Raw genomic sequence first — 19,944 nt, forward strand, 5'->3', positions numbered from 1 at the left:
CCCTCAGATGCCCATTCCATGTCTACTCCTGCACCCACACCCAGCAGTTACAGGGGTACTCACCAATGGTAGCAAGGAACCTGTCATCCTGAGAGTATGCCATGGCTTGGACTTGTGTCTTGTGGTGGAAGAGACTTGCTGTACAAATCCCATCCTGAGTGTTCCAGATGCAGATCTGACAATGAGAGTCTCCATCTCTCTTTCCCGAGGCAGAAGCCAGAGCCTAACAGAATGATATGTTGTCATAGAGACCTTGGTAAGTAATTAGAGAACATTTCATTAGTGTTGGCAACTGTTAGACCCCCACTAAAGTCATGCAGCTGGCATGTGGGAAATTCTGCAAGAAAACCATCACCTGACAGGAGCAGGGAATGGTGGCATCACCCAGAGGGAGGGAACAGCCTCTGCCGTCACACCAAGCCAGCACAAAGAATAACTAGGCTCAAAACCCCTTGGTTTTATTCCCACAACCCCAGGTCTCCATGCAGAAGGAAGATGAGACAAATGGGATTTTAATCAGTGATATTCCTCTAGCCTGAAGTGATGCAGATCAAACAGCCCTGGGCGAGCAGAAGCCTCTCCTACCTGGGCATCGTGGCTGACAGCAAGTGTAGAGATCTCCTCTGCATGAGCAAGCCAGTGATTCTGTGACCCTGAGTGCAGGTCTTCAACCACGATGATGCAGCCACAGGTGTAGGCGAAGAAACCTAGCAGAGAATGAGCAGATGGGATGTTTTCCTGTAAAGGCTCCACATACAGCACCCACTGCAACTCACATCACAGACCAGGGAAATTATTTTTGTTTAAGCAATTTGTAAAAGCTGACTCTTCTACGTAGCCTCTGCAGCATCCTTCCTACAGGCTGAGTGTGGAGCAGGGCAAATCTCACCTCCCATAACCTAAGTAAAGCAAAGATGCTGGGCATTGCTTCAGCTTGGAGAAAGGAGTTGAGATGGATTCTCTGGCAGCTCTCACCCTCCTCTATCCATCTGACTACCAGAGCCTGAAGCTGTCCCTGTCCGCTTTCACCAGCAGCAAAGAAGTGTTACTGGGCTTTGTCAGCACAAAGAACCACCTGCTAAAGATCCCAACCCAACAGCTGGAATAACAGACCTCAGCTCAGTGTGTGCACACTGACAGCTCACACAGCTCCCAGCCCTGGGGAGGGTGCCCAACATACCTGTGTCCGGGTCCCACACCATGTTCCCTCTGCCATTTCCATTGTAGCCAATTACTGCTTTCAGCTTCAGGACTTCATTGCCAGCTGGAGGAGATAAAAAACTCTGCAAGAAAAATAGACGCAGGCTTACAGTAAGATCTCAGAGGACAGTTTGATCAGGTGCATTCAGGACACACATAAGAAAAGCATGCATGCAAGCACAAGCATCAAACTCACACACACAACACCCAAATTCATGCCAGTGCTCACACAATTCACATTCAGCCCATCAATGGATCGGTAAGAATGTGCACGCATACATATGAAAGAGAAACTGCACCGACACAGCCAGAAACAGATGCTTTCAGACAGGGCACAAAACAGGCTGGCAGCAGTTCCCCATCTGATGAGCAGCTGCTAATCCTGCTGGGCAGGAGTTCGGTGGGTTTTTGAGCTGCTGATGTACTTTGAAGAGGAACCAGTGAGGGAAAAAGCACCACCAGGTGGGGGGCAGAGGAGGGAACTAAGGATGCGAGATGAACGTAGCTGTTCTCCCACCCACCGTGAGCAGCAGAGCTTAGGGAAAGGCTGAGTTAAGTTTCTGTTTTATTATCACTCTGTTTATTAACAGAGCAAGAGCTGTGCCTTAACTACCTTCGCTACCCCCGATGGATTGCCTTCCCCAGCCTGCTTTGCCAATGCATCTGCTTGCAAATATGAGTGTGATGAATCACGCCACTGCTCGCTTGTCTTTCACTTTCAATAGCACATGCCATTTCCATTGCCTTTGAATCAAAATTTATGCAGATTTGCTGAACAGAAAACAGAATTGAGAGCGACTCACTTTTTGCTAGTCTGGAAAGAGCTGCATGCAGAGGAGAGAGGTGGACTAACGTTAAGAGTTTCTGTTTGGACATCAGACCCGGGGGTGCATTTCACCAAAGAACAAAAATCAGTAACGACTCTGAAAAGCCACCTTGCCCAGCCCCCAAAAGCCTCATCCTCCCCCGGCCCAGCAACCAGCACAGTTCTCACCTGGGGGAGCACAGAGGCCTTAAAGTGAGGAGTGAAATGCCGGTAGGAATCCGGGCGGACGCAGCATTGAGACTGGGGACTGCTGGTCTCCTTTCTGGGTTCTGCCGTACAAAGAAGAAAACAGTGCCTATGTGATGCTGCTGCCCATGGGAATGGTCTGGGATCAACAGCTATCTTTTGGCTTGTCTGCTCTGATGATGTGTGTGTGCATACACACTAACACATGGGAGAGGAGAAACTCGACTGCAGAGCCACACGTGCTTCTGCACGACGGTGTGAGGGGCTGTAGGAAAAGCACCAGCTTTCCAGGAGCAAAGGAAGAACACCATCCCTTCCATCACCCCACTCAGCCACGCTCCAAACAGCCTACAGACATCCACGATGCACACATCGCTGCAAAGCAGAAGTCACGCAGCCAGAAAGAGGTCTCTAAGCAGAGCAGCAGAGGCATGGTTTTATGTTGAAGCTTTCCAGCAAATCCTGCCTGGGGCTGAGCGCTGGCAGCTGCGTGCTTCTGGCAGCTCGCCATACACAGCTGGAGCTTTGAGGCTGTGCCTCTATTAATAGAGGCATAGGGAGCTTTAATTTCAGCTTTAATAGAACTTGCCACTTAGAGATGATATGGGCTCCAAGAAGCTGAAGAGGGGCTTCTGGCACGCCTAGAAGCAGCAGCAGGGAAAGAGCCAGGCAAACAAGCAGACCTGGGGGCCAGCATGAGAATCCCTCCCCATCACACCTGAGACAAGGAAGGCACCCGAGGAGCACACTGCTGCCCCTTCTTTCACATCTCAGCACACCACTGGAGAGCTGTTGTGGGACTGCCTGTGCTGCATTTACAGTGATCTTTCTTTGCTTTTCAGGGACAGACCAAGCTGCCATGCAGGATACATGCTGTGCCCCAAGCAGCCAAGATCTGGGATAGGTGGAGATGGTCCCAAGTTACCATGTGCTGATGGTGCAGCAGGCCTGCAGCTCTCTGGCCTCACTTTGGGTCTCACAACAATAAGATCCTCGCTCCTGGCCGCCTCTGCCACAAAGACTGAGGCGTCTTTGTCTCCATTCTCCACTGCTCTGCCAGGCAGACAGGCCTCCTCCTCTCTGTCTGACTCTGAGAAAATACCTGAAGAGAAAGAATAGCAGGACAGAACCGACTGTGTCTTCCAGGACTGCTTCACGCCTGACCGACCCACTGATTTCTGGTAGTGGTTCTGCTCGGTGTCACAACCCATCTGTTAGAGTGGAGGGCAAAGCAGGCATTTCCTGCTGGGTACATCCAACAGGGTGTTTGCCACTGCATTCACAGGAGCTGTGCCAGCAGCTCAGCGTTTGGAGTTACAGCAGCACTGAACTCCCACACCTCTGGCCAGCTTTGTCCACGTTAGAAGGAAAGTGCAGACTGCTCTGTCAGTCTGCAGGGAGGGGATGAGCAGCAGAGTCAGCTCTGAGGATGCTGGAGAACTAGGCAAGGAGCTTTTCCCAAAATGAGATCAACTCCCCCTTTTCCTGCAAGCAATTCCTCTTACTTTGACATCCTGCTGTGTGGACAGGGCTGACATCCAGACATGGTGGTGAGGACAACAGTGGAAGAGGAATTGTCTGCCGAGGTACATCAGACACATCCTTTAGCTTCTCAGAGCTCTTTTCTGTGAAAATGAAACACTTTGTGTAACTTCCACAGTCCCTTAAACCCTCTTCTCTTCCCAGGGCAACCAATGGTGGAGCTCCTGCTCCACCATTTAAGGGGGACACACAGAGTGGGGACAGCGAGGACAGGGAGCAAGAAGACAGAAAAGATAGAGGGAGGAGGCCAGGGGCAGGGAAAGACAAAAGGCAAAGGCTGAGCTACCTATCAAGAAACCCAGATCCACTCTGCTCAGAACACCCCCTCCTTGGCAGACTTTTACTGAGATGTGCTAGTTAAGTGGAGACTGCCAACGGGACTAATTAGCCAGTTACCCCCTACTACTTGACTATCCTTCTTGGAAAGGAGCAAAATCCATTTCCCCAACCCCTATCCACTGCCAGGAAAAGCAGCTGTGGGAGAGCTGCTGACCAGAGCAGCTCAGAGCAGCAAGCAAACTTACCTGCTGCCAGCAGCAGAGGGGACTCAGAGGAACGAGTCCTACGAAGGCAACAAGAGCAGTGTTACACAGAGAGGAGCTGGAGGAAGGGGAAGCACAGAGCTAACATGGCACTTACAGGGCTGGAGGAGACCCCTGTGCAGGTACAGCTAGGAAATCCCAGAGGAAGATGGCATCTCCAACACTGACGACGTGCCGCTGGTCTGGGGTGAAGGCCACCTGGCACACAGGCTCTGAGTGGCCAATGTACACCTGGGAGAGAAAGTGTCATGAATCCCATCATCACTCTGTCAAAGACTGTGGCTGCCACACAGTGGCTCCCTGCAAGCATCCATCCATCCTCCATTCATCCTCGGGGAAGGATGCTTCTGTCTGCACTCCTCAGCAGAGGATCATCACACAGACAGCAGCAGCACGCAGTGCTCAAACCCAGGGGTCACCTCAAACACGCTGGCCCAAGCCACACATCTGCCACTTTCTTCTCCAGGGATTCAGAAATGCTTTATCTGATGGATCAGGGGAACAGCAGCCTCCTTCCCTCCCCAGATGCAGTACCTGGAAGTTGATGCTGAAGCGCATCTGGTAGTCCCACACTTTGATAACCTTGTCGCCAGCAGTGAGCAGGTACCTGGCATCCTTACTCAGTGCCAAGGAAGAGCAGGACAACTTGTGCACGGGGGACACCTGAGGACAGGGCACAGCACCAGCAGCATTAACTCTCACTATCAACCAGTTACACACTTCTTCGTCAACAGGAAATAACAGGTCAGTGGGATGAAGATGAGGGGAATGCTTTTGGTGAAGTTTAGAGCAGCAGACAAGAGATGCCCTGAGAAAGGTCTGCACTTGCTCCCCAGTCCTTCTGTTTCTCCAAGGGCGTGAAGATGACTGAACACACCGTGGTCTGGACAGATTCACTACGACGCAGCCAGATTTCAAAATATAAGTGGGTCACTTGTGTATTTCATTAGCCCATCTGTGAGATAAGTTAACTTCATTGCCCCCCTGTCACCAGCCCACTGCAGTGTAATAATACAGCTTCATGTCCTTATGCTTCAGCGAGAGGAGAGCAGTGTGGTAGCACAGAAAACAAGGACAAGCTCAGGCTCACCCTAACCAAGACCACACTGTGACAGCTACATGCTAACCTCTCGTGTTTTACTTGGAAGCCCTCAGGATGAGCTCTTCTCTCACACAGCCTCCTGAGTGCCCAAACCCCACACGAGGTGATCCCTCAGACATGAATTTCTTCGTGCCCTACCTCTCGCACCAGCCGTCCTGTTTTTGCATCAAGCACAAGGATTTTGTTGGAAGAAGTGGACACCAGGAGCTCTCCTTGCGACACAGGAGCAAAGCAGATTCTCACTGCAGAGTCCAAGGTCGTACTGTTCACATCAAGGATGCTGATGTCCACCCTCAGCAGCTGTGAAACAAGAAGCTGCTGAATATCCTGGAGCAAGCACTGGGGGAGGCTCAGGAACAGCTGCTGGGCAGGCATTGGGGCTGCTCTGGTGGCTCACCTAACACAAGGCTACAGTGTTCCCCACACCCCCTCTCGTGCTCCAGCTGGACATCCCACAGAGTGCTGCAGGGCAACAGCAACATCCCCACTGCCTACTGCTGCTCTTCAAATGATTTTTCTAGAGGAGAGCGAAGCTGAGAAGCAGCAGCAGCCTTGACTTGGCTGTTTCCAGCTCACAGAGTGGAAAACTAAGCTGTAAGCACCTGCTGCGCTGGGGAGGCCCTCTCCAATGCTCTGCCCAACTCCTGACCTATCTCACTGGTTGCAAATCTACAGGGATTTGATTTACAGGGACCCTGCTGGTACCTCATCCAGAGAGCAGGCCTCCATCACGGTCACAACGTACTTGGAGGGCCCCACGAAGGCCAGGAGGCAGCTGTCCCCACTGAGCACCAAAGCATCAGGACCGCTGCCAGCATCCTGGGCCACCACGTTACCTGAGGGCCACAGCAAGAGAGAGGGTGAGGAGAGGAGCAGGTGTCATTCTGCAGCACGCTGTGATGGTGCTGCTAACTGCTACCTGCAGCTGCTGCCTCTGGGTCAGCCCTGGGGTAATGCTCTGGCCTGAGAAAGGACCAACCTCTGTTGAGGAAGAAGCTACTAATGTTATCTGCTACATCCACACAGCAAACCACCTCAAAGACAAGGCCTGACTGAACATGTGGTGCTTTCAGAGCACAGAACAAGAAATAAAATTGATTTTTTTGTTTTTAAACCTTACTGGAAGCCGTGACAAGTTGCTACAGATGTGAGCTCTCAGCTGCAACCTGGACATTTGAACCCTGTGCAGAGCGAACCCCAGCACACCAACCTCAGCCCAATGGGCAGACAAAGCCAAAGGTCAGAAAATGACAAAAATCAGAGCAATTCCCTGTATTTATTCCACCACCAGAATTCTACTGTAACGTCCCTGGAGCATGGCCAAACAGTGAGCGTGGGTTCCAGGCCAAAACTTGAGCATCCCATTGCAGCACTGACACCAAATTTTGGGGATTCTGGACAAATTCCCTAACCTCTCAGCCCCTGTTCTTTTTCTGCATGCTTCACACCCACAGGGGCAGGAGCTCTTTGTACAACGCACTGTACAGTGGAGCTCCCCTTCCCTGCCCAAGCTTCCCAGTGCTGCTTATTTCAAGGAATAAATACAAATGGTGCAGCTTTCTGAATGGGCTGAGCCTGGTTTGATGCCCGTGCTACTAAAAAGACTGCAGGGGGAAAATGAAAAAAGGCAACCCAGAACCCCAAGAACTCACCCAGGACTCTCAGGACCTGGCTTTTCTGTGCCACACAGCTGTAAAGAGCCAGAGTTCCCTGCAAACAGGAGCTGAACATGAAGTTGCCATCTGGAGAAAAGGTGAGCCCAGCAATCCGAGTGCGGTGCTGTCTGGAAGAAGGAGGAAAAAGTGAAACAGCCAAGAACCAAAAAAGCCACAGAAAAGTGCAGCAACATCAAGTGCAACACTGTGAAGAACCCAGGGGAGAGAACAACCAGAGGCAAGTAGAGAACCTCAGCATGTCTACGCCTACAACAGTGCAGGGCTGCTGCTGGATGGGACCAGCTCCCCCCGCTTTGGAGCATCCCACCTCCCACACTGAGGCACACAAGAGCTCCATGTTCATCCAGCCTCTAGGAGAACCCCTTTCCTACCAGCAGCAGCTGTCAGAGGGCACACGAAGCACTCGGTGCTGCTGCAGGTTGGATTTGCACCATCCCAGGCTACGTACGTCTGATCAGCTGGCACACGAGAACTGCCAAGCGCCAGAAAAGCAACCTTCCCACCTCCTGTGGTGCAGCTACCGGTGCACCTCTTGCTACAACACCCATCATCAGAGCCCTTCCTGCAGCTCTCACCACTTACTTGTGCTCTGCCAGCAGGTCGGAGGCAGTCAAGCTGAAGGTCCGCACCACGCCGCTGTCAAATCCACAGGCGAGGATCCTCTGGGTGGGGTGGAAGGACACAGCACACGGCATCTCATCAGCAGCTGTGAAGTCGTACAGCTGCAGGGGAAACAGCACAGGCACAAAGCTGGAAGGAGCTGCACCTGGCAGCCACACTGAATGGCCTCAGAGCTCCACCACAATGGTCCTGCAATGGAACTCTGACCATTCCTGCTCGCAACCAAAGCCCAACGAAGTCCTGGGTCTTTGGGCTTTTAGATAAAGCCCTCGGGAACTGTGATTTGTGTTAAAAGCAGGATTCACAAGGTGAAAGAAGGGAAAACAAATTAGGCTATTTTGTTTAATTACACCTTCAGAAGCTAAGACCAAATTACACATTATGCTAAGAGCTGGAGAACTACGGGCTTCAGAAGGATTTCTTGTGCAGGGGACACCCTGTGCTTCAAGGAGGACATTTAAGAGCTCTTACACCACAAAGCTCTGATAACTCAGCTAAGCAGAACCTGGGCAGATGATGAATAAACACGAAATCCCCAGCAGCTCTCATCTACCCCACCTGCTGCATGGACACGAGGTCCCACACCCGGATGGTGTTATCTCGAGACACCGTCGCCATCTGCTTCCAAACTCCCTCCACTGAGAAGGCCAAGATGGAATCCTCGTGGGAGCGCATCAGGGTGCTGTAGCCCCGGGACTGGATGTCCAGGTAGCCCAGATTCCTGGCTGTGGTCGTGCACAGGACTTTGTGGCCATCAGGGCTGATGCAGACAGAGCTCACCGGTGCCTCGTGCTCTGGGGGAGGACACAGCAGTCAGCACAGCCCCACAACAGAAGCACGGCGCCTGGAGCACAGCTGCAGAGCCAGATGCATATTTGGGCAAGTAATGCACGTAGGAATAGATTTCCCACGTGATCTCAAGATTGAGTGCTTGCAGGTTTGAGCTCAGTGACAAATTAGTCTCTGCCCTTTCTAGCAGTCCCTGGGCTCTGCTGTTATGGTGACTGTTTCAAAAAGAGCAAAGAACAGCTTGACTTCTCTCCTAATTTTTCACGCACGGATGAGCTGTGGGTACAAGGGCACAGAAATCAAGACGCATTGCCCGTTCTCCCCCAGGCCCTCCTGCCTCATCCCCAGGAGTTACAAGAATGAGCAGGAATAAATAGTCACTCAAGTAAAATACTTCCAAGACAGTCACCCCCAGTGACAGCCAGCAGAAAGATCGCCCTCATTCACAAGCATTACTTTAGGAGACATCAGAGCAGAGGCTTTGCTTCCCAGCTGATGCACTGTGGAGGTGGGAAGGATTCCTCCCTGCTCTGCTCACCTGCTTCAAGGACAACAGCTGAGAAGTCCAGCGGCCACAGCCGCAGGTAGCCGTCTGCTGAGCCCGTGGCACAAAGGCTTGAGGAGATGCTGATACTGTTTATAGCGATCCCAGGGCCTGGAAAATCAACAACAACACTTAGCTGTATACTGACAGAAACACGAAAACTCTAATGGAGGGTTCTCTCATCCAAGAGCTGCACCAGCAGCCAGAAATCCCACTGTGAAGGACTGCACCTCTGAAAGGTCCCAGTCACCCCCTGTCATCTTCCAGCACTTCTTACCATCAGCACAGCTCTGTTCACTCTTGCCAGGCACAGAAAAGCCACTTTTTAAACCCTGCCATACTTTTGGCTTGCAAAAGATTGCGTGGCAAAGTGAAGTGTCTGAGATACAAAACTTCCATCCCTGTGTCTCAAATCCTCTCTGCAGCGTCTGACAGGTAGAAGTGATGAAAGCAGCTGATGCTTCAACGCCAGTACGTCGTCTATGGTCACAGCACCAAAGGCAGCCAATGCTGCTGCCACTGAGGCACCCAGGGACATCAATCACTTCATCTCTAGGCTGGGTTCTCACCCACAAAGCAGGAACTAGAGTTCTGTGCTTCCCAAAGAGGCACGCTCTAGGTTAATTAGCTCCACTTGCCAAAGCAAAACATGCATCAAGTTTTAAGATAGCGGAGCAGTGACACTTGAAAGTGAATTCTTCCTGCTGTTAAAATTAATGGATGAGCTGCAAGCTGTATCATTTAGAATACAGCATCAAAGATTTCCCCAAACACTTCACACAGGCCAAGTAATGAAAAAAAAAAAAAGCCCCAAAATTCATCCTTTCATTCATCTTCGCTTTTTCACATCACTGCATTGAGATTCTCATCAGCAAATTAAGACCCCCGTTTCATGTTTCTAAAAGCAGCGTTCCTCTGAAAGTGCAATCAGCATCGAAAACGCTCCGATTCTTTCTTAGGACGATGCTTTGCTGCACCATTTGCAGTGCTTAAAGGGAAAACAGCTAGCTAGCAACAACCTAATCAACCCCAAACAAGCTTCAGCAGCAGGCTGACAGCTGCTTTATGCTACCAGGGGTGGGATCTACGCTGCCCCTGCCCACCTACCTGCCCCATCCTGCAGCTGTGCAGGCAGCAGCCGCCGCGCACTCCGCACGCAGACGTTCTTGTAGTCCACCTCCAGGACGTGGCCACTCCTGCTGCAGACGAAGCTGGAAAGGAGAAGGACACATGCTCTGGTTCCTCGGGGTTAAGAGGAACTGTCTGGATGTGCCATAGCAAAAATCCAGGTTTCCGGGGTGTTACTGTGCAGAAGTCCTAGAGTAACAACGCAGGTTTAGAGGGGAAGCACACCATAACCTGTTAAGATGGAAAGTCTTTTCATGCTACGGTGATCTAAGGGCCTTTCCACGTGCTATCCCACAAACCTACAGCCAAGACGGCAAGAGCGGAATCATTAAGGTTGGAAAACATGCCTAAGATCCCAGGTTTAACCCCAACCCATCCCCACTGCCCACAGTGCCACATCAACACGGCTCTGGAACACCTCCAGGGACGGTGACTCCCCCACTTCCATGGGCAGTAGTGCCACTGCATCCCCATTCTCCTGAGGAATTGTTCCTAATATCCAACCTGATGTCCAATCTGTCAGCCACAGCTTCCTATTTTACCATCTTCTGCCCTTTTAAAATACCAATCAGAAAACAAGCCGAAAGCTCAGCACAGACTTCAGTGAGAACCCTCAGATTGGGACACAGCCCTCAGGGAGGGCAGGGGCACAGCTTGGTCTGCTTGGAGCTGCGTGTGGTAGCAGCAAGGGTCTGCTCTGATGATTAAAATCAAGCATTAAAGCAAAAAAGTGCTCTGTTTGTATCTCAGAGGATTTGCACCGCGCCAACAGAAAGCAAACCACAAGCCTCAGGTCTCAGCACATGGCAACACATCCACGGGGCAAGCGTGAGGACTCGTGGCCTGCATTCTACTGAAGCACAGCCCGCTGAGGAGGGCAGAAGCTCCCACAGCTCCAAGGGCACCCAGGCACGGTGCCACGGGGACAGGAAAAGGCTGCCATCTTACAGCGTGCGGTCGTCGGGCTCACGGGCAGCCGAGCTGCCCTCCTCAAAGGCCAGGTCAGTGAACTCCAGTGTGTGGTACTCGCCCAGGTTGACAGGACAGGAGCGCAGCGCTCCGTTCCGCACTCGCCACAGCCTCACGCTGCCCCGGCCGCACGACACCATCCTGTCACAAGAGAGATGGGGTAAGGGATGGAAAGGATCAAATCTTGCTCCTGCAAGCCCAAATCATGCAAGTGCAGCACGGTTGGGTTGGAAGGGACCTCACAGCCCGACTGGTTCCACGCTGTGGGCTGTGCCTCCCTCAGCTCAGCTGCCCACCCATGGGCATCTCCAGGGATGGGCACCCACAGCTCTGGGTGGCAGTGCCAGCACCTCACTGCCCTCTGAGTAAAGAATTTCCTCCTAATATCTAACCTGATTCTCCTCACTTTTAGTTGAAAACCCTCCCCTCTTATCCTACCACCACGAGACCACAGAAAAAGTCGCTCTCCACCTGGTTCACAAGCTGCTTTTAAACGGTTGCAGCGCCTCAAGTGCTCCACAGCCGTGCCCAAACTGATTCTGCCCACATGTTTTCTATGCACCCTACCTGGTGTCATCAAAAAAAGCAATCTTCAAGGTCTGGATGTCCACATCCGTGTGCGCTCTGGCCAGCACCAACACCTCTCCACCACAGGTCACCTGGGCAGTGTTCCACACCACCACCATCTGAAGGGAGACAGCATAGCAGAGCAGCTGAAATATGGAAACCTTGGCAGAGGAAGAGTTTTTCAGCAGAGCAGAACAGCTGCACAGCCTGGGGATTGCTCTGGAGCTGGTAAGAATACTGAAGGAGGGAAAAATCTGATTTTGCAGAGGGCTCAGGACAGTCCAAGCAGCTCAGCGAAGCTTCATTGCAGCGTGTTTGCTTGGCAACTGCAATTACAGGTCCTAAATCTGGGGCTACCTGGCACTGGGGCTCAAATTCAGGAAAGAAAATACACAAATTCTGCTTTCTGAGTTGGAAAAGCTGCAGCATGGCTGAGATGTTCCACAAGAGCTGGAAATAGCAAGTCTGCTGCCCTCCTTGCAGCATGCCGCTCAGCTCCAGGGTTGCTCGCCTATGGTGCCAATTCATGTGGCAAAGCAGTGATAGTGCCTGTCTCAGGGTCTCAGGCTATGCTCAGAGCCTCTCCACCTCATGGAGTGGCCCCTGCAGGTCTCCAAACATGGGGATGGACAGAGATCACCCAAAGCCAAGGGGACAACCGGTGAGGACAGGCAGGTGACCAAACGCTCTGCTCTCAGAAAACACTTAGGCTGGACCCAGCACAGCCTGCAGCATCACCCCAGCAGTGCTCCTGGGCAGCCCCAGCTGTGGGTCTCCAGCTCGGCTGTGGAGCACTGCTTTATGCTGGGATAAAGCCGGAGCAATCCTGTGGCTGTTTGTTTTCTTCCTGCAGGCAGTCAGCAGTGGCACAGCTAATTGCTGGGAGCTGCCAATAAGGGATTGTTGGGTGAAAACAGTTGCACTGACAAAGCCCCAAAAAAACAGCTTTATTTTTGACTACTACGTGTGGGATCTGCGTCATCCTCTAGCTACATCAGTGGGTGGCAGCTTCAGCACCCAGCACCCTTCCAGCACGCAATGTCTGCAATGCCCAGAACGGAAGGATTAAACCCAGCATCTGTTTGCTCGCCCTCCACGCTACAAAAGATGTATTTTGGGTTTCAGACAGTGCCCAATCTCCCATTTCAATTCCCACTCCTCCACTATGTGCTTGCAGGCATTCCAGCACAAGGTGCTGCACAAGCTCGTGTCCCTCAGCCAGGCAATGGTGTGCATTAGTTTGCAGCGATCCCCAGAGGACAAAAGGAGAATCCTCCAGGCCTGGCTGTCAGCTGGAAGCTAGCGAGCCCATAGCAGTGCTCTGCCTGCACAGCAGCTGTAGGATCCGAAGGAACAGCCCTCTCACACCACTTGCTCAGCAGAGCAGGGAAAACACCAAAAAACCAAATTCTACTTCTCACCGTTTTGCCATGTCGATCCTTTCCAACGCCACAGAGAATGGCTCCACTGTAGGAAAAGCTGCAAGAACAGGGGGGGCACCTGGTGAGGGGCTGCACCTCACACCCCAATGCATCTCAGCTGGGAATCAAAGCAGGTAAGTGCAGGATGCAGGGGAGGTGGAGAGTGCCGAGGTGAGCTGCCAGCAGATCAGCTGTGCTGGGAGAGCTGCCAGCGGGCCTGCTGAGAAATGCAGGCTGATGGAGAGCTGTAATTCACCCCTGCTTTATCACACAGCAATAGCACGGAAAAGCTGTCATGCTGCAACACCTGCCGTTTGCAATTACGGGCCCTAAATACCGAGGCTGCCTGGTGATAGGGCTCAAATTTGGGAAAGAAAACACAGAGAGGAATGCATGCTGAGGGGCTGAGGACGCATCCCTTCCAGGGCTGGCACGTACCTGAGGGACAGCACGGCCCGCACGTGGGTTTGGAACACAGCCACGCAGCTGCCTTTGGGGAAGTCCCAGAGGCGCAGCACGCCCAGGGGACCCTCCTGAGCCGAGGCCAGCAGGGTGCTGCTGCCATTGAACGCCAGCGCTGACACCTGTGGGACATCGGAGAGCTGGGATGGGAGCAGCTGGGAGCGACTGCGTGCCTCTGGGAGGAAACCACTTCTACCTTATCCGTGTGGCCAGTGAAGAACCTCTGCTCGCCAGTCTGAATCTGCAGGGTTACTATCACTGCGTGGCAGGGGTACACCACTGCAGAGCTGTTCCGAGTCCACAGCGCCTGCAGGAGAGAAACAAGAGGGCAGCTGAGATGTCACAGGTTGGAGACAAAGGTCTCTGAAATCCGCAGAAGCCACGAGATCCAAATGGCTGCCATCATTTCTGATTTCTGCCACTGTAACAGCAGAATAGCCATGCACAAACACGGCCTCACGCCCATCTGTCGCAGGGTCATTTTCCCCAGCACAAATGTTCCACAAGCGTGGTGCTTGTGGGCTCTCTGCTCCCCTGAGAAAGCAGCACAGTGTTACAGATAAGCTCACACAGCCGCCCAGGTACTGACCCACTTGGTGCTGCAGCCTCCAAAGCCAATCACCTTCCTCAGCTTCAGGATAGGATCTGGTAAGAAGCTCTGGGAAAAGAAAGTCAGAGGAGGATGACGGCAGCTCACCCACTGCTCTGCCTTGGTGCTCTGACTGCTGAGCCCCTCCATCCCCATTTCTTGGCTCTGTGTGGCACTGGGACAGCTCTGCTTTCTCTCTGAGGGATGGCTTTTATTCATCCCAGGAGAAGTCGGATTTGGAAGGCAAGAGGGGCACTGCCTTACCCTGCAGCGAGAGGCTCTCCCACTGGCTGGTGCATCTGCTCCTGGGCCCTTCCTGTGCACGCCCTGCGCAGATGGGTAACAACAAGTGCCTTAGTGCATTCAAACACAAATCCTCCTTTCAAGATACGTAGATAGGAGTTGAAAAGAATGGACAACCAAAAAAAAGAAAAAAATAACACCAGCAAAACCATTCTGTAGCATTACAGCAAACTCCAGCCTGAAGCTTGTGTTCCCTCCACTGCTTCTGCAGGGCTCAAAGCCATCAGCCACGAGTGTCTCTAGGGAGCCCAGAGACATCCCCAGCAATGTCAGCCCCACAGCAGTGCCAGGGCACACGGGCAGCGCTGGGGAGAGTACCCAGGGCCCCATGTGCTCAGCACAGTCTGGGCAGATGGAGCAAGGTGCAGGGGAGATCCGTGCCTGGCAAAACCTGGTGCTGTTGGCTGAACACATGGCTCAAAGGGAGCCCTGGTGCATGCAGGAAGCAAAAGCTCGTGTTCCAAGCAGCCGAGCTCCTCTCCTCTTGACCAAAGTGCCCCACCATCAAAGCCTCCAAAAGGGGGGGAACAGTAAGGAGAACCACAACCGACGGGAAATGGGGCTGCTGTGTCCTCCGTTTGCTCACTCACCTCCTCTGAGCCTGCATGGGTGGCACGGGCAGCTCGCTCGCTCCTCTGGTGTGCATACACATGGATGCCACCATCACTGACAGCCAGGGACCGCACGGAGTCCCCCATGCCACGCAGCATCCCATCCTCTGCCTCCTGCTCCCCAACACGCAGGGCCTCTGGGGCTGCCAGGTGAACCTCAGGGATGCTTCCTGCAGCTGCAGTGCACCGGTGTGGCATCTGGGAAAGAGCAAAGCCCCCAGCATGGCTCAGCCCTGGGCACGGCTCAGCCCTCCCAGCACCCACTGCAAGGGCAGAGACAGGGGGACACCGGCGTCACTCCCGAGTGGCTCTTCACCCCACCAAGTCCCTTTAGCCTCCAGTCTTCATTTCCTATCTTTAATTGGAAGACAAAAGTATCTGCTGCCCAGCTGAGATGGATGTCTGAAGATTATGGAGTCGTTGGCATTTTTCTCCTCTCTGCTCTGTGCTACGCCAGAGTGAACCACTGACTTATTAATTGTGGCCTCCGGGTCAACAGACCGTGCCCAGATCAGGCTGCAAATGACAAGCAGCAGCTTCTACATTCTAAATACAGAAACTGAAGGAAAAGATGGGGGAAAAACTCCCTGTAAAGCAGAAAGGAGTCACACCCTCCTCCCACGGCACACTTACAGCCTTGGGACTGGTGATCTGCTGGACGAGGGACAGCCGGTCTCGAACTGCTTTGGTGAGCGTCACCGGCTGGGGCAGCTGGCCAAGGGGCTCCTCTGAGTTGTGGCCACCTGGTTGACAGAAGAAAGGGCTGGGCTCTGCCCTGTTAGCTACCCACTGCAGGGAAGGATCATAGGATCATTAAGGTTGGAAAAGACCTCTTTGATCACCAAGCTGAACCCCAACCCACCCCACTACGCCCACTGAGCCACGTCCTTCAGTGCCACATCCCCGTGGCTCTGAAACACCTCCAGGGTTGGTGACCTCACCACCTTCCTGGTGCAGCAGTGCTGCTGTCTCACCACTCTTTCTAAGAAAAACTCGTTCCTAATATCCAGCCTGAACCTCCCCTGGAAGCAAAGAGCCGCACCAATCGGCTGCTGATGGAGCCTAGAAAGGCGTGGGGATGAATAGCAATGGAAAATCCATCTGGGTCCCCCACTCACTGAAAGCACTACAGCAGATACACAGCAGGCATAACACACACATAACACATCAGATTTGCTGCCCTGAGTTGGGAGGGAGAAGGGAAAGGACTCTGACCCCAGGAGACTCACTGAGGGCTATTTTCTGAATTCTCAGTAATAGCTACGAAAGGAGCCCATCTCACAGCTACTTTAGAACTAATCTAATTTCCCAGCAAACGCAGTACTTCAGCTGACCCATGTCAGCCTCAGCTTTTGGCAGCTCCCCCAGCAAAAAGCTCTGACTGAGCCCCACAAGTGCTACTCAAGCACATGCACGGGGCCATTGTGTCCCCTCTGCTGTCCCACCTGCTGTCCCCAGCCATCCCACCTGCCACAGGACTGGAGCAGCTCCTCTGGATGGAGTCATACGGCAGACTGGAGCCATCGGGTGGGAACCTGGGCAAAATCAGAAGGCACCACGTAACCAGGACTCCACACAGGCACGCAGGATCTCACAACAGCCTATACCTGGCACAGAAGCCTCTCTCAGAAGCAGGTTGAGCTCACTGCCTCCTATAAGACTTTCCCCTTTGCCCCCCCCCAAGCAAATCTGACGTTCCTAGGCCAGCGTTACCCATCCTGTCTGCCCACACCACGTGCAGACCCGTCCCCAGGAGCAGAGCTCTGAAGCTCTGTGTGCTGTCAGTACCTGATGTAGTCATAGTGGTCGTGCCATTTTCCTCCCTTGGGCACTGGGAAGGCCATGTCCCGTGGCATTGGAGTGGCCCCCTGGCAGGCTGGGCTGGCACGGCGGGCTTCAGAGAGCGTCACTCCTGGTGGCACAGGACACAGAAGGTGACAGAAGGCTCTGCAAGGAGCTGCCTGAAATCAGCCCCCAGCAGGACAGAATTCCTCTCATCAGGGGCACAGGAAACACAAAGGCTACAACTGAAGCACTGTATCATCGAACTACGAATGAACCTTTGTACCCTGAAACTCCCAGCCTTCAAAGACAACCCAAGAGGACAGACGCCTGGTATCACACTATGAAATCCCAGGGCCAGGATTCACTTCATCTCTACTACTTTTTGTATTTTTCTGTGCTTTTGCTTGGGGCTGTGCTGATTTTCTTCTCTTCCTTCCTCGGTGCAGTTGTAATTTCACAACAGCCTTCACTACATGACAAACCTCAGAAGCCTTTCACTGCATGCAGCACCTCTAAGTCCCACCAGCAGGCCAGTGAGTTTGGGCAGGTTTCCAAACAAACCAGAAATGAAGGTTTTAACTGAGTAACTACCACAGTGAGCAGGTGGATGAAGAAACAGTGCTGGAAGATGTCTGGATTTCAAAGATAGAAAAGCCCAACAACAGAGTCTGTGGGCACAGCCCTGGGAGACCTGAGGTTTGCTAAGGCCCTTTACTAACTTTGGTAAGACATTTAACTTTTTTCTGCTCATTTACTTTTCCAGCTAGAAAATGAGATGACGCTTTCCTCCAGGGAGGTCAAGAGGCTGCATCGACTACTGCACACAGAACCTGCTCACATCTCACCAAGCGCTTTGCCCCTTCTGCTTCCTACCACTGCTGCACTACAGCCAGCCCAGCATTTGCCACAGACACCCTCCCATGCTCACAGACTAAGAATTCAAGCCGCTCAGCCAGAGGCAGTGGCCCTGCTGCACTTAGGGCTCTAAAAGCAGCTTTTAGAACGCCATGGTACAACCAGGCTTGGTCGAAATCTCACAGGGTCTCAGCTCCCCACCTGGCTCAAACAGCAAGTCGCTCGTGCAGACGTTTTTGACCAGCAGGTTGGAGCAGAGCTTGATGCTCCTCAGGTGGCTGTACCGCCGGCTCAGGTACAGGGAGAGCACATAGTGCAGGTCAAGCACCAGGCAGGTCCAGCGTGCGTTGGCAGGGGCTGCTCCCACCAGGTCTGCAGACAAAGAACCTTGACAGGTACAGCAGAATTTGTGCAAAGCAGGAGACACGAGGTGGGTGGCACACACACGGCACAGCTGTGCCCCATCCGTCCCATCCCCACTCTGCTCCTCCAGCCCCACCAGCACACACAGCCAGTTTGGGGCTGCGCTGTGTTAGTCTGGCTGCAGCAATGGAAATGCCACCTGCTTGGTGCACAAAGCCCCTTAGGGCCCCAACCTCAGAGTCCCTCTGCAGCATAAAGAAAAAAGCCCCAAACAACTCCACACCTCAAGTGAAAACTATTGCCTGCTCAACATCTCCCCCACGCTCAACCTCTCTGCTCCCAACTAGCGCAGATGTGAGATCAGGAAACTCACCTCACCCACCGCTGTGAGCTGCAGGAGGGATGCTGGGCTCCCCCTCAAATCTCCTCACCCACACCACTCCACTTCCAAACCCCATTGATTTTCTAATAATTCGCTTTGGCCACCTCTTACCTTGCCTGGAAGCCCTGGCTGTGCTGTCACGCAGCGAACCCTTGGCTGCCCCACAGATGAAGGGGAACTGCAGCCACGTGGCCGTGGATTTGAACTCTTTGAACAGGTTGGAGAAGGAGACGCGCACCACCAGGTTCTCCTGGGGACAGATGGGAGCACATCACTCACCCTGCAGGTTTGGGAGGGACCTCACAACCCCCCCAGCTTCCCTGCAGCCCCTGTTAGGGGCTGGATAGCAGCCCCAGCGGCCCCTAAAGGAGCACAGGGCTCTGTCACCTCCTTAAACCCCTTCTGCAGCTCCCACCAGGACCCAGTCCCCCCAGGACACCCACCCCGCACCCCCACACACCTCAGTAGCCACATCCAGGTGCACCACGAAGTACTTGCGGGGCAGGGGCCGGAACAGCAGGTAGAGATAACGGCCACACAGCCCCAGAGACTGGGAACCAGTGCGGGGCAGCTGCAGGTAGTTGCTGGCAGGGATGGAGCCCCGGATGCGATACACCGTGCCCTTCAGCGTCTTGTCCTGCAGGAGCACAGCATGATGGGGTTCTGCTGCCCACCCTGGGTAAGAGCCATCCCTGGCACCTTCGTTACCATCACAGTGGTGACGTCTCCCTCCTTGTGGGAGCGCTTCCATTCCTCCACGCGGAAATGCTTGAAGATGTTCAGGTAGGGGCTCTGCCACGCTGCAGGGAGGTGATGCGTGGAGGACAGGACACCATCGTGACCTCCCCCCCCTCTTCCTCAGCGTTGTGTCAACATCCCCACTGCCCTAGCATCCTCCCGGTGCTCCCCAGCCCCATCCCAACCCCTCCAGCCCCGTCCCAACAGCCCCCAGCCCTGTCCCGGTGTGCCCGATGCCCCCAAGCGCTCCACCCCGGGTCTGTCCCAGCGTATCCCATTGCCCCCGGTACCCCCAGCCCTGTTCCGGTGTCCCACACCCCTGCAGGCTCGTCTCGATGTGTCCCAGTGCCCCCAGCCCCATCCCAGCGTGTCTCTGCGTCCCCATTCCACCCCAACCCTGTCCCACTGTGTCCCCATTCCCATCCATCCTTATCCCACTGCATCCTGGTGATCTCATTCTCCACCCAATCCCTATCCCGCCGCGTATTTACGTCCCCACTGCCCTGCAGCCCTATCCCAGCGTCCCCATCCCCGGTCCCCAAGGTGTCTCAACGCCCCCCAGCCCCGTCCCTCCGCCGCTACCCGCCGCCATGGCTCAACCGTCCCGCGCGCCCGCCGCCAATCCGCGCCCGCACGCCGCGAAGCCACGCCCCCCTTTCGGGAGCACGTCACGTGGTGCCCTTCCCGCGGGGCCTCCGGGCCGATAGGGGGCGCCGCGCTCCCGCAGCTTTCGGCGCACCCAC

General features: G+C 53.8%; 1 protein-coding gene across 3 annotated transcripts in view; it reads right to left on the reverse strand.

The window, feature by feature from the left end:
• WDR90 (WD repeat domain 90) overlaps positions 1 to 19,868 on the reverse strand; it is a 29,161-nt gene extending 9,293 nt beyond the window's left edge. The window contains exons 1-32 of one of the 3 annotated variants that reach the window (XM_052679982.1): positions 19,784 to 19,868; positions 19,172 to 19,263; positions 18,924 to 19,100; positions 18,575 to 18,713; positions 17,920 to 18,090; positions 16,867 to 16,990; positions 16,546 to 16,613; positions 15,712 to 15,821; positions 15,058 to 15,276; positions 14,429 to 14,491; positions 14,165 to 14,233; positions 13,772 to 13,882; positions 13,552 to 13,697; positions 13,114 to 13,171; positions 11,693 to 11,811; positions 11,105 to 11,266; positions 10,136 to 10,239; positions 9,023 to 9,139; positions 8,254 to 8,489; positions 7,657 to 7,796; positions 7,051 to 7,181; positions 6,104 to 6,234; positions 5,537 to 5,698; positions 4,831 to 4,959; positions 4,394 to 4,527; positions 4,279 to 4,316; positions 3,718 to 3,837; positions 3,138 to 3,314; positions 2,195 to 2,295; positions 1,181 to 1,283; positions 586 to 707; positions 64 to 223 (exon numbers count right to left, since the gene is read on the reverse strand). In XM_052679982.1, the coding sequence (XP_052535942.1) occupies positions 64 to 223; positions 586 to 707; positions 1,181 to 1,283; positions 2,195 to 2,295; positions 3,138 to 3,314; positions 3,718 to 3,837; positions 4,279 to 4,316; positions 4,394 to 4,527; positions 4,831 to 4,959; positions 5,537 to 5,698; positions 6,104 to 6,234; positions 7,051 to 7,181; positions 7,657 to 7,796; positions 8,254 to 8,489; positions 9,023 to 9,139; positions 10,136 to 10,239; positions 11,105 to 11,266; positions 11,693 to 11,811; positions 13,114 to 13,171; positions 13,552 to 13,697; positions 13,772 to 13,882; positions 14,165 to 14,233; positions 14,429 to 14,491; positions 15,058 to 15,276; positions 15,712 to 15,821; positions 16,546 to 16,613; positions 16,867 to 16,990; positions 17,920 to 18,090; positions 18,575 to 18,713; positions 18,924 to 19,100; positions 19,172 to 19,263; positions 19,784 to 19,793 (3,943 nt within the window). In that variant the 5' untranslated portion in view covers positions 19,794 to 19,868. Of the gene's footprint in view, positions 1 to 63; positions 224 to 585; positions 708 to 1,180; positions 1,284 to 2,194; positions 2,296 to 3,137; positions 3,315 to 3,717; positions 3,838 to 4,278; positions 4,317 to 4,393; positions 4,528 to 4,830; positions 4,960 to 5,536; positions 5,699 to 6,103; positions 6,235 to 7,050; positions 7,182 to 7,656; positions 7,797 to 8,253; positions 8,490 to 9,022; positions 9,140 to 10,135; positions 10,240 to 11,104; positions 11,267 to 11,692; positions 11,812 to 13,113; positions 13,172 to 13,551; positions 13,698 to 13,771; positions 13,883 to 14,164; positions 14,234 to 14,428; positions 14,492 to 15,057; positions 15,277 to 15,711; positions 15,822 to 16,545; positions 16,614 to 16,866; positions 16,991 to 17,919; positions 18,106 to 18,574; positions 18,714 to 18,923; positions 19,101 to 19,171; positions 19,337 to 19,783 lie in introns of those variants that run through there. The other 2 variants (XM_052679981.1, XM_052679983.1) reach the window with 2 other exon arrangements.
• Positions 19,869 to 19,944: the final 76 nt, after the last annotated feature.

The sequence above is a fragment of the Tympanuchus pallidicinctus genome, unplaced genomic scaffold (genome assembly GCF_026119805.1).
Source record: "Tympanuchus pallidicinctus isolate F22 unplaced genomic scaffold, pur_lepc_1.0 scaffold18, whole genome shotgun sequence".
NCBI lineage: Eukaryota > Metazoa > Chordata > Aves > Galliformes > Phasianidae > Tympanuchus > Tympanuchus pallidicinctus.